The 11,964-nt window shown below is 40.1% G+C and overlaps 2 protein-coding genes across 2 annotated transcripts in view; one reads left to right on the forward strand and one right to left on the reverse strand.

Annotated features, from left to right (window-relative positions):
* The window catches only part of camk2a (calcium/calmodulin-dependent protein kinase II alpha), a gene marked incomplete at its 5' end in the record, with an annotated part of 31,532 nt that extends 26,690 nt beyond the window's left edge, over positions 1–4,842 (forward strand). The window contains 2 exons of the mRNA XM_080780538.1: positions 158–386; positions 636–4,842. Coding sequence (XP_080636664.1) covers positions 158–386; positions 636–639 — 233 coding nt within the window. The 3' untranslated portion in view covers positions 640–4,842. The remainder of the gene's footprint in view (positions 1–157; positions 387–635) is intronic.
* A 2,207-nt stretch (positions 4,843–7,049) lies between these two features.
* Positions 7,050–10,935, reverse strand: rps14 (ribosomal protein S14). Its single transcript, XM_080780759.1, has 5 exons — positions 10,887–10,935; positions 9,197–9,348; positions 8,541–8,702; positions 7,686–7,762; positions 7,050–7,161 (listed from the first exon to the last, which is right to left on the reverse strand). Exons 2-5 carry the CDS (start codon positions 9,343–9,345, stop codon positions 7,094–7,096), a joined length of 456 nt encoding a protein of 151 aa, XP_080636885.1. The 5' UTR covers positions 9,346–9,348; positions 10,887–10,935; the 3' UTR covers positions 7,050–7,093.
* Positions 10,936–11,964: the final 1,029 nt, after the last annotated feature.

Here is an 11,964-nt window from a genome sequence, read left to right on the forward strand (position 1 = left end):
AATACATCTCTGTATTATAGAGCATAGCAGTGGGCATGGTTTTCTGGACCCACTGAGAAATCGGCCATTAATTTTTTTCCCATAGAGATTTACAATATTTATATCAATTATTTTAAGCCTAGAATCAAGCCTAACTTCCTTCCTCGCCTCTCGTCAGTGTGGTCTAAGAACAGTAAGCCCGTCCACACCACCATCCTGAACCCTCACATCCACCTGGTGGGAGAGGATGCAGCTTGCATCGCTTACATCAGAGTAACTCAGTACATCGACACCAACGGGCTTCCCAGAACGGCCCAGTCGGAGGAGACCAGAGTGTGGCATCGCAGGGACGGCAAGTGGCAGATTGTCCACTTCCACCGCTCGGGAACCGCCTCTGCTCTGAGCAAGTAAGGAGGGAATGAAGAGATGGAGAAATAATTCCCTGCATCCTATCGCTCGCACATGCACACATAGCGCACGCGCACACGCACACACACACACACACACACACACACACACACACACACACACACACACACACACACACACACACACACACACACACTAATAATGACAAAATAATGACAAATGGGTGCAGTCAGTCCCTCTCTCCCGTCTTTCTCTCATTCTCAAATGTCTCTCCTCCTCTCCACCAGCTAGCTGAGAACTCCAGAGTAGAGGAACCTTCGAGGGGAGCCCGTTTCCCTGACAACTGATTATCTGACAGTGGCCCAACCGACTGACCAGTCAACGGGGTTTGAGGGAGTTTTTGCTTGCTTTTGGCAGCGGGAGGGGGAACTGGGGAAGGCCGGCACCCCTCACTCCAAACATGAAAGTGGAGTTGACTAAGTAACCAACCATCCAACCAATAAACCCCTCTCTTCGCTTTTTTGTTTTTAAGTCTCTGATTGGTCACTTGCTTGGACTTCTCTTCAATCGTGCCCCTCAATGTTGTAACTTGTAACTGGCTGATATTTAAGTCAATGTTATGAAATCATATTACACCAGTCACCATACTATAGCCTACTGCATAGTATACCCTACCTACAGTCATAATAATATCATAATTATCGACAAATACGGCTAATGTATGGTCCATAAATTAAAGTTATATTGAAATCCATAGTTTCTTTATACAGAACATGTTTAGATGATGATGGTCTATGTCAAAGGAGTGTGGTTAACTGAAAATAATGCAGCTATTATATTCGCTTCCACCAAGGGGTCCAACATCAACCACTTTCAACCTGCCATCCCTATTTTGGCTGTTATAGGTGGGAAAATGCCAACATTTAAAAATAATAATCAGTAGGTTTTGGTTTATGGTTAAACAATTAGTTAACCTAGAGAAATGTGAGAGGGCCATATATTTTTTTTTATCTAACTCCACCTTGTGTTCTTCCATTAATAATAGCACTTGTTCCAGTTCTTCCCCTCCTACACAGAGATTATGGAGAGTATGTGCCTGTTCTATCACATTCAGATCTATCCTACATGTATTGTGGAATGGAGACTGAAACATTATTCCCATTGTCCTATTTAACACCACAAGTGTCGCTTTTTCCATTTGTCCAATATCCTACCTCCTTTAATACCTCCTTTATATCAGAGGTGACCACAGTCAATTTGACAGGCTACATGGTGGTGGCTGCAGTTATGATACATTTCCAATCATACTGGATATGCCCCAGAACTTAAGTACTTTCTTAAAGTATTCCCTGAATGTAAAATTATAAATTCTCAAAACAGTACATGTCAGGGCAAGTTATGAATGTTCTTCACAATCAGGGGACGAGATGAGATTCAGTTTGTAAGGTTAGGTTCCAGAGGTTGGGTTCCTAGTATAAGGATTGGCTGCTAGGCGTTGAAGTAACACCCAAGAAAGATGTGTTGCAATATACTGAAGTTACTTCAGCTTTTCAAAAATGGAAAATCAGTAGAAGGGAAAGTGTGTGTGTGTGTGTGTGTGTGTGTGTGTGTGTGTGTGTGTGTGTTCGTGCATATGAAGAGGGGGTGCGGATGCAGTACTAGTATAAGTTCATATTAATGCCATAGATCATACTTCAATAGTAAAGTCAGAACCAATGTTGCAGTGAAATGTATTTAGACTGTACATATCCTAATAGAAGCTCAAGAACGACAAAGCCCTCATCCAAACTTTGGTATAATGATTGATTGAACACTTTGCAGAAGAAAGTACAGTTCAATCAATACAAGGTGTGCTAAGAGGATTTCAACCCAAGAAAGAATATGGCTTGTTTCCATTGGGGTCCTTCATACACAATTCATCGAGACATTTAATGACATACAAATATGACTGCATCAACACAAAAGGCAAGGTGATGTCTCTGCATCTCAGATGTTATTGACCACACGTGATTAATGTACTACAATTATTACTTATTGAGTGGTGTCTGAGCTCTCCATCTACATTTAACCTCTGTTGATGGAAGGAAAATGCAGTTTTGCCACTGTAGCTTAAGTATACTAAAGCTCCTCTGGTTTCTGGCCTGCTCTTCTTAGAGCTGTTCTGGTTCCTAGTGGTCTGAAGCTACACTGTTAACAATTCCATTATTTTGGTGGTTAGTGGTTACCTTTATTTTTATGATTTATTTTTCTTCCAATACTTCCGTAATTGGATGCACATGGAGGACTTGACATTTGTTACATTGTCTCAACGTATCTCCTTTTATTTTCCTTCACTACACTAAGCTAAACTGAAACCCACTGACAACTATATACTGAGATTGGTCAGAGAAGTTTTCTCTTTATTTCTTTTTTTGAAGAAAAAACCCCTAGGTCTTTGTGAGATGGCAGTGCTATAAAAAGATCACCATCTAGATACACAGTTCTATTTTACTCTGTACTTCCTCTTAGCTGTTACCTGAAATGTGTCGAGTTTCTTTATTCTCTAGCAAATATTTTAACGTCACTGGTTTTAATGCATGCTGGCTGTGTGTTTGTGTTTCTGAAACGGTTACCGTAATATTGACATTTTAAATTTTAGCCTACTAGTTTTCCACCAAATGCCTCAAATGCTAACAAAATGTCATGGTATCCTTCAAAAGACTTGATATTCAATACCTTTTGTCTCAGAGGTTTTAAAAACTGTACTATTTTACTGTCACAAGAATGTAATCTCTGTAAAGTGATTATTATAATTATTGCATTTGTACTGTATTATACAGTGTGAGAAAGCTTTTGATATAGTCTGTATATCAAAAGCTTTCTCACATCCAATCAAACTTCCAGTGCTGACATTTATTGTAAATGATTACATTTATCTTATGTATGGCAATATATGTGTCAACTTAGCAAACAGCTGCCTCTTAATGTCTGACCTGCTTCAACAGACTGCCAATGCCCTCGGCTTTTACTTGATGTCACTCGTGCCATTTGGCACCCCATTCCAGAGAAGGGTTCAACTTGGGATACAGAAAACAATAACAAATGTGCTTCTAACTGTGGACCAGAATTGTACACAGTAAAGTCAAGTGTTCGTTTAACTGTGGGAGTGAGCAAATGGAAACATTTGGTTCCATTTCTACATTCCCAGAGTTACAAATGGTTAAATTTAGCACTGAGGATAGAATTTTTTGCGTAATTATTAGTTTTTTGCAAGAATGGTCAGGGATACCAAATGGCATCTAGAGAATGTATGGCTGTTTTCTACAGTAGATTAGTTTGTGTTTTATAATGTAACATGTAAAGTTGTGACTTTTGAAATACGTTAACTGTCTGAATATCACTGGGTGTATGTATACAGTACACAGTCACTGGACATATTTGAAATGTAATTTATAAAGCTTGGAACTATTTTTGATGTTTTTTCTGGAAAAAGTAAATGTAACCCAAAATAGATAACTTTGGAGTTCATTATTATAATCTAATCCTGCAACGTTCTCAATCAAATTTAAGATGTGGATGCAATTATAGGGTTGATGTCATATTTGATGTGGTGCTTAATGTTTATAAATGGACTTGAAATAAAACCTGTGGTTGCCATCCAGTTTCCGCAAGAAGCATCCAGACAATCAGTAAACCAGTTAACATTCTAAATTGGGTATGGCAGTATTGCTTGTGGATTACAAAACAATTTGTTATCGATCAGTTATTGTCAGCAAGCAACGCTGTTGTGCGATGGAATATAAAAAAAGCCATAGTATTGCAGACAATATCAGCAAGGAAACAATACACAAAGTACTGAGGTCTGAACTATCTTGGCTTGCCCAGCTGAAAAGGTATCGAAACATGTATTTTGATAATTGGGCAAAAATGCACCAGTTTGGCAACTATAAAAGTGGCATCTGTATGTGAATGGGTTGCTTCTTCACCAGTAGGTGGGTAGGCTAGTCTTACTAGGCTACCTTCCAGGAACAGGATAGCCACAAGCTGCCACCTTGTGGCTAATGGTATCTTATTATTTCAGCAAGGAATACTAGTGCAACCCCAAGTGGTTTCTTTAACCACATTTGGGTCCCTATTTTTAAAATGTTGTGAAAGTGGTTAAAGGTTAATACAGATGATTTAAAGTAGCACACTACCCTTTTATATCATTGTCATTCCTTTAGGAAAATGTAGAAGTGTGACGTTTGAAAGCGATGAGACTAATTAGTTGGGCACATCAAATAGACTCAACTTTTATTTATTTCGTTTTTACCTGTAGTTAGTTACCGGACACTTTAATGCTGCATGCAGGTATGTAATGTGCTGAAGTTGACAGTATGCGTGTTTCTGAAAATTATCTTTTGTAAGATAGGTGGGTTTCATTTTTTGTAGTAGGCCTAGTTAAATATATATCACTATCTACATTGTGTATGAAATGTTTGTGTAAATAAAATTATAAATGATCAAAAGGCATAACTTTGCTATCGCTTTTCTCATTTCAAAATTGTTCCAGATTGCTATAAAAAGCAAAGATCCATACAAGTAGAGTGTGTCTTTCTGTATTCCCTTCACTCAAACATACAGTAGATTGCTTTTGTTAAATCAAAGTAGAGTAGTGCAACACCCTTGAACAGTGTTGGGGTTCAGTGCCTTGCTCAGAGACACGGTGTGGGTGAGCACAAATACGGGCAAGTCACTTTAAAAAGGAGTTCCAATATAGACGGGATGAGCAGAGTAACTTTGAGCTATTCAGTGAACAGTGCTGAGAACAATGCAGTGCATAAAGATACTAGATAAAGTGCCAACAATCCTGCAAACTTTGAAAGCCAAGGTTAGCCAATTAGGATGGAATATGAAATATCGGACAGATCCATATTGAACACATGACTATAGAGATAGTGTGTACCGTGTAAATGATCTGCAGGATTTTTGGACAGAATCTGGAGGCGTAATATCCAAAATTGTGTTTTTTAAAAATCTGCCTTCTGGTGCCGTTATAACAAGCCGAATATTTCGGGTAGAGGTTAATCGTTGCCTTCCAGGGAGAATTTGGCATTGTCTGGGTTAACGGTGCCGGAGATTAGCTGTACAGACGGACGGACACACTCACACATGAGTGCAAAAAAGTCTCTCCCCATGTCTTTGGCCTAGTGGAGAAAATGAACCTACAGTGCGTCATCATATCATGTTAATCAGTCTTTGTTATAGAGAAAAATCAGTGAGTGGTGCAACTCAGTGTGTGGGGGTCCCCGGAAGACCCACAGGAACACACCCAGGGTGCCGGCCCGGTTCCGGCGTGCCGCCCCGCATCTAAAACGGTTGAGAAATGAGTTACCTGCAGATGAAGGCACTCAGCCTAAAGATAAATGCCAGTCCTTCAAGGTCAGGGGGGCCTGTCTCCACTACACATACCCTACTTTGCATAAAGTACCCCTGCACAGACTAGACAAAGGTAGATGCCGCATTCGGCACTGGGGCATATGCTCTCAAGTGAGGGCAAGCTTCCGCATTGGTGCCAAGAAAGTAATGAAAGGAAGAGATGCGACTCATAACGGCACACTTCCACCCTCACAGCGATACACGTCACGCCAATGAATTGCAGCGGCGAATGAGTCTACTACCTTTCCGTCTATGGCACAAACAACCACAACAGTAATACCTGAATAAAGCCCATACATGTCAACTTGATATTGCATTACGTTATTACACCAATAAGACCCCTGACAACTAGACACCCCTGATTTTCTTATTTTGGGGAATAACAAATTGTTGAGCTATTTTTTGGACTCTGGAGTGTCACCTTGTCATGTCGTCAGTTTATTTTAACAGAATCAATGCATGCTGAAATTTATTCAGATGGCCATTACAATTACAATCGGGATCGACAATCAATTAACAAGGCAGAAGGCAGATTGCATTGACCGACAATTTGTTAACATACAAGGCTGACTTGATTTCTGTTCAATTCCCAAAGGAACAAAAAACATATCAGCTTAGCTGATCTGGTCAAAAAGAAAAATTTCAGATGGTATTTTTACCAGCTGCAAGCTGGTCAATAAGAGCTTGCCAAAGTTCCGACTGGTAGATACACACTGGAGATCGACAGATCATTTTCTGCTAAGCCTGCACGAGTGGTGTGCGCATGCGTGAAATTGGAACGATACAGAGAAGAAATTGGAACGATACAGAGAACCAATAGACGGGAGTTGCACCACTCAGTTCACACTGGTGATAATGTCAGCAGCAGACCCACAGATAATAATAATGCACCTGGTAATTAATTGATTTCATCTATTTGGGCTTGTTTTAAGTTAGGCAAGCTCATTGGTGATAACGCTTCAAACTTCACTCAAGAATGTCTGCCCCAGCTCAATTTGAAGTTGGAAATTGCATAAAATTGGGTCAACTCAGTGGTCCTCTCAAATTATTATAATAAACTGGTGGTTTACAGTTTTAAACCATTAAGACTGTAGTCATATGTACATTGTACATCAAGCTTTGCAGATGGTGAATAACCAGATATTTTAGACTAGATAGTAGATACCCACACATTGGAGTTGACACAAATACTAGTTTATAAAATACATATCAGTTATATCAGTTAACAATCCACAGTGGAATTCACCAGGAAAAATACATTTCATGTACCTTTAAAACTCAATCACCAGTCGGAAGACAAAGCCTTGGATTGGAACCTTTTATTGGGTGGAAAAACTTGCGCAAAACATTACAGACGACGACCGCGACGTCCTCCCTTTCTGCGGGTAGAGTCTGAGGGAATGGGTGTCACATCCTCTGCAGCAGAAAAAACAAGATTTAGTTAATTGACCACTCCAAACAACTTCTGTTTAAACTACAAATTGACTTGGTATTGACATTTAACGATATAAAATTGTTCGCCTTGTTTGGTGTCAATAGAAGATATACTTGGGAACATAATTCTTGGTGTGTGAAGGGAAGGTTTTTCAGGGCAGGACTTTCTCAAAAACTAAAAACGAACTAAAATAATTAATAATTGAACTAAATAGAAATGGTATTAAAATACGTAAACATCTAGCAACTGAAAAGGAAACCCGTAATAGAGTAGCAACCGATAGAAAATCCACAACTTTCAATGGTCAGTTTTTCCAACATCGTATCCAGTAAAACAAAGTGAGCTCTGCATTGTCATCCCGACAATTATACATTGAGCTCTACGCAATAACACAACTTTACTTTCTTCTTTTACATAGTTATCAGCAGCAGGCATCGGTCATTGGTGACGATAATGTGCCTAGGTCAATGTAATGTACAGTATGCAGCTATTTCTTTAGTCTTACCGATACGTCCAATCTTCATGCCTGAGCGAGCCAAGGCTCGGAGAGCTGACTGAGCACCCGGACCAGGAGTCTTTGTTCTGGAAAAACAACACAAGCGGATCAGTCGTAGACAGACATGTACAGTGCTTTCCATCTACACAAATGCACTCGTAGACACAGGACATGTGCAGTCATGGTCAGAAACAACAAAAGGTTTAAGTGTAACTTGGAATGGCTGCTTTCATTTCTGAACAGCAGGTCAGCAATGCACCTAGCAACGCAACTGACCTAATACAGAATGGCTGATGACCAATTCTTACATTTGTGACTTTCCATGCAGCTACATTTGAGCAAGTAATAAAGCTTCAACTACACAATCAGCCCCATTGGTTTGGAACCCACTGGTGGTCAGTCTCCTTGAGTGTTTCAGAAATATCCTTTTCATTCAAATGGCTATATGAAACTACAGTGGGGTTGAGGACAAAGTAGTAGACAAAGTAGTTTCTCTTGTCAGTTTCTGGATTTCAGTAGACATTAATATTGTATTTAACCACTTCTCATTCATTGAGAATGAGCAACCTACTCAAGCTCACGGGTTGCATCACGATGCACATTATGTTGGGATCTCCGTTATACTATTTAACATGCTCAAAGTAGGGACATCAATAAAATGATGCTTACATTGTTAATTGAAACAATATATCAAATTATTATATTTAAATAAAATGACTTTGATTATTAGTAAAATTAGAAAACCCAAAATTGATAATTGCAGCCTTAACTGTATGCACAGAAACCATTGGTCTACCAGAGGAGCAGGGGTAAATAAAGTAGAGACAAGACAGATTTGTTAAGAAGAATTCATTACACACACACCTGTTTCCTCCAGTGGCCCTCAGTTTGATGTGCAGAGCAGTGATGCCCAGTTCCTTGCAGCGCTGAGCAACGTCCTGGGCTGCCAACATGGCAGCGTAGGGAGAAGACTCATCTCTGTCAGCCTTCACCTTCATCCCACCAGTCACACGGCAGATTGTCTCTCTGGGGAGGGGGAGAGATAGCAATCAATTACCATGCAGTTGGCACTTTTTAACTGCTGGACCCCAATTTGAATAGGACTAGGCCTAGTGGTCTTTGTGGCCAATAAACGCCTGTTGTCGTATCACATAATGATGCATGACTCCCTATTTTTGCATGGTTTCAGCCCTGATTTTCCTCCTCTTATACGGCCCAGGCACTGAAAGTCTAGCGGACAACATTACCCATAACCAAAGTTAAAATCAATACAATCTACAGAACAGAGCATAATGTAATGTAATGTAATTTGACGCTAATCAGTCCAGCAATTTCTTTGATTGGCTCCGGACATAACCCAAGGCAGAGACTACTAGAAAGTGACACCTTTTTTCAGAGCCACGACATGAAAATCCCCTCTTGCTCCTAAACTTAACAAATGTGCCTGACCTAAATTAGCACTACAACCAGGCAGCAGTCCAGTCACATTTCAGTTGCATTATAAATAAAGGCTTACTTACTTTCCAGACAGGTCAGTGACGTGGACAAAGGTGTCGTTGAAGGAGGCAAAGATGTGACAAACTCCAAAGACATTCTCTCCCTCAGCCACCTGGGGACCGAGGCTGATCACCTGCTCCTCCTTCTTCTCTTTGCCTTTGCGGGGAGCCATCGTCTGTGGATCAGACAGAGGAGAGCAGTTATTTTACCATTGCACACTCAGTGTCACTCCAAACCTTAACCAAAATACCTTAAGTAGACTACCGGTAATCTTAAATTGTAGATGTAGATTGTCTAAGTGTTAAAAGGATCGTCACATGGTTGGTTTCCCACAGAACACTGCCACATGAGTGACATTAAATCATGACTAGATGTGACTAAACATTTAGACAAGATACATTTATTCTGATGTCACAAACTACTGAGACGTACAATCACAAATTAAGGCTGTAATTGTAAACTCAATCCCTGTATAATGGAAAGCTTTTTCTTAAGGCTCCATGGAACAGATGAGAAAAACCAAGCAATACACAGGACAGATAACATTAGACTAATATTTATATATTTGGTGTATATCAAAATAATCATTAAGGGAAGTTGACAAGGAAGTATCCCCAAATTTAAAAGCAAACACTGAATGCCACATGGGGTTAAGATGAGGGGTTGAGTGAGCATCAGACATAACGGTACTCAGACATGGTAGAATGCATCAAATCAATAGATGTCAAACCACAGGCCTTGCACAACAGACAACCCTGGCCCCAACCAATTACAAAACATAATCAATTAATGGGGCATAAAACATCTAAAACATGATTGACGATGACAGCATGTATTGATCAGCAATTCTAACAAAGTCACAACCGACAGTTATGTTTGGCTTTATCCTGATCAAAACTGCATTTCTAGTCTGTCCACCAACAAGCACATCCTGTACTGAGAACTGGTCATTCTCCTACACTCAAAACAAAAAAACTCACTTGAACGTGCTTATAATAATAATCACAATGGTACAATACAATCTATGCCTACTCAGCCAGTGGCTGAGTTCTGTTATCTAGCATATTGTTAGCATAACGTTGCTAGCGTCCAATATGCCTCACATGGCTCAACTCAAGTGAACCGAGCATCACTTTAGTGCGTCTGGCCAACTAGCCAACATACAATTCCATTAAAGATTTACATTGCAGAAAATAACGCAACATTGCGGGATTTTAAATGTTTGTCAACCGACACGTTCACTGTGTTCCGAGATAATGGTTGACAATCCCACTTGTTCGTTTTGCAACAACCAGCATGAGCTTAAAACATGTTGCTAGCACAATAGCCTAGCAGCCTCAGGAAGACGACATTAACATCCCTACACATTCTAACTGACATAACGGACAATAACGGCTTGGAGTTGGACATAAATACATATGTAATGTTTACTAGTATGAACTAGTTTAATTAATCTGTACAGCTCCATGGCATTGACTAGCAGTAGCGTGCAAAACCGTGCATCCACCGACCACCGGCGACATTTTATTTTAGTCTAGAACCCAACCGAGACAACACAAATACACAATATGCAATGTTAAAAGGTCCATACGTGACAAATATTGTATTTTTCTAAACGTTGGAAGATCCCAGATTCACTATAACGTATGAAGAACACTAGATGGACATAATTAACATAGATTTACGTTGGATAAAATATTGGATAAAACCAACCTATATGTGTCTCTTCACAAGCAGAAACAGGAAAGGAAAGAACTTCCGCTACCGGGGCCAAGGTTGAAGAGGTTTCGCTCATGGGTTTCAGCGAGGGCCGGCTACCGCCCCCTCGCGTTTTGACTAGAAACGGCAACCAAATAGATTGCAGTTGGTTGATTGAATCATACACGGTACATATGGATTGAACAGTTTACTTGATTAACAGTTTGCAAAAAGGTAGCTACAGTGGAGTAGTTAATACTGCTAAGTTAAAAGCAGTGGTTTTCAACCACCCTTTTCATGTCGAGGTCCATTATTTATTCTGCATTTAAGCCATGGGCCAACATTTGATGACATTTAGCCTCAGACTCAAAACTTGTCTTAGAATATTTTGTTGTCGTGAATAAGATGTTGTCCTTGTCCACAGTTCCATGCTGTATTGATGTGGTAGTGGTACACTGGTAGGTACCATAGGAGAGATAACAGGCTAACGTTGATAGAAATAACAATTCTTCTACATTCTCTAATTGTGTAGACTTCTTAATTAAGTAGGCTATAAAATAAAGATGTTTAACAATAATTTAACTCTTGAGAGCGTAAAATGAAACCATATGGGCCTGTAATTGTCCATTCGGTTTCATTTTACGCTCTCAAGAGTTAAAGATTTATAAGTGTTCATTTGGTTACCATCTTCATCATTTAAGTTTAACTGGGGACCACCTGGAACCCCAGCAAGGACCACTGGTGGTCACCGGGCCACTGGTTGAGAACCATAGATAGAGCACCAAAGTCCTGACGTCACTGTCAGTAGAGGGCGCCAGTCCACAGGTTTGTGTACTTTTTATTTGCATTGAAATCTCCATAGGGGGATTTTAGATCTCTTCATATGGGACCGTACCCAAGTTCCCTCATCCCTATGTTCCCTCAGCCCTATGTTCCCTCATTCCAAAACAGACCCTATGTTCCCTCCAGTGGGGGCTGGTGGTGATTCGGTGGTGATTTGGGGTGTTCACCCTGCAGCAACAGCATCATATTGCAGATACCAAGTTACAGCAATGACACTAATGGGGTCTAGTCTATCTACTTTGTTATAGCA

The sequence above is a fragment of the Protomyctophum bolini genome (genome assembly GCF_963924005.1).
Source record: "Protomyctophum bolini genome assembly, chromosome: 13".
Classification (NCBI taxonomy): domain Eukaryota; kingdom Metazoa; phylum Chordata; class Actinopteri; order Myctophiformes; family Myctophidae; genus Protomyctophum; species Protomyctophum bolini.

Coding starts and splice junctions, on each gene's coding strand:
- rps14 (XM_080780759.1), bottom strand. CDS start 9,345: ATGGCTCCCCGCAAAGGCAAAGAGAAGAAGGAGGAGCAGGTGATCAGC. Junction 8,703..9,196: donor GTCACTGACCTGTCTGGAAA/GTAAGTAAGCCT, acceptor CCCCCTCCCCAG/AGAGACAATCTGCCGTGTGA. Junction 7,763..8,540: donor AGGGCCACTGGAGGAAACAG/GTGTGTGTGTAA, acceptor TTGTTTTTCCAG/AACAAAGACTCCTGGTCCGG.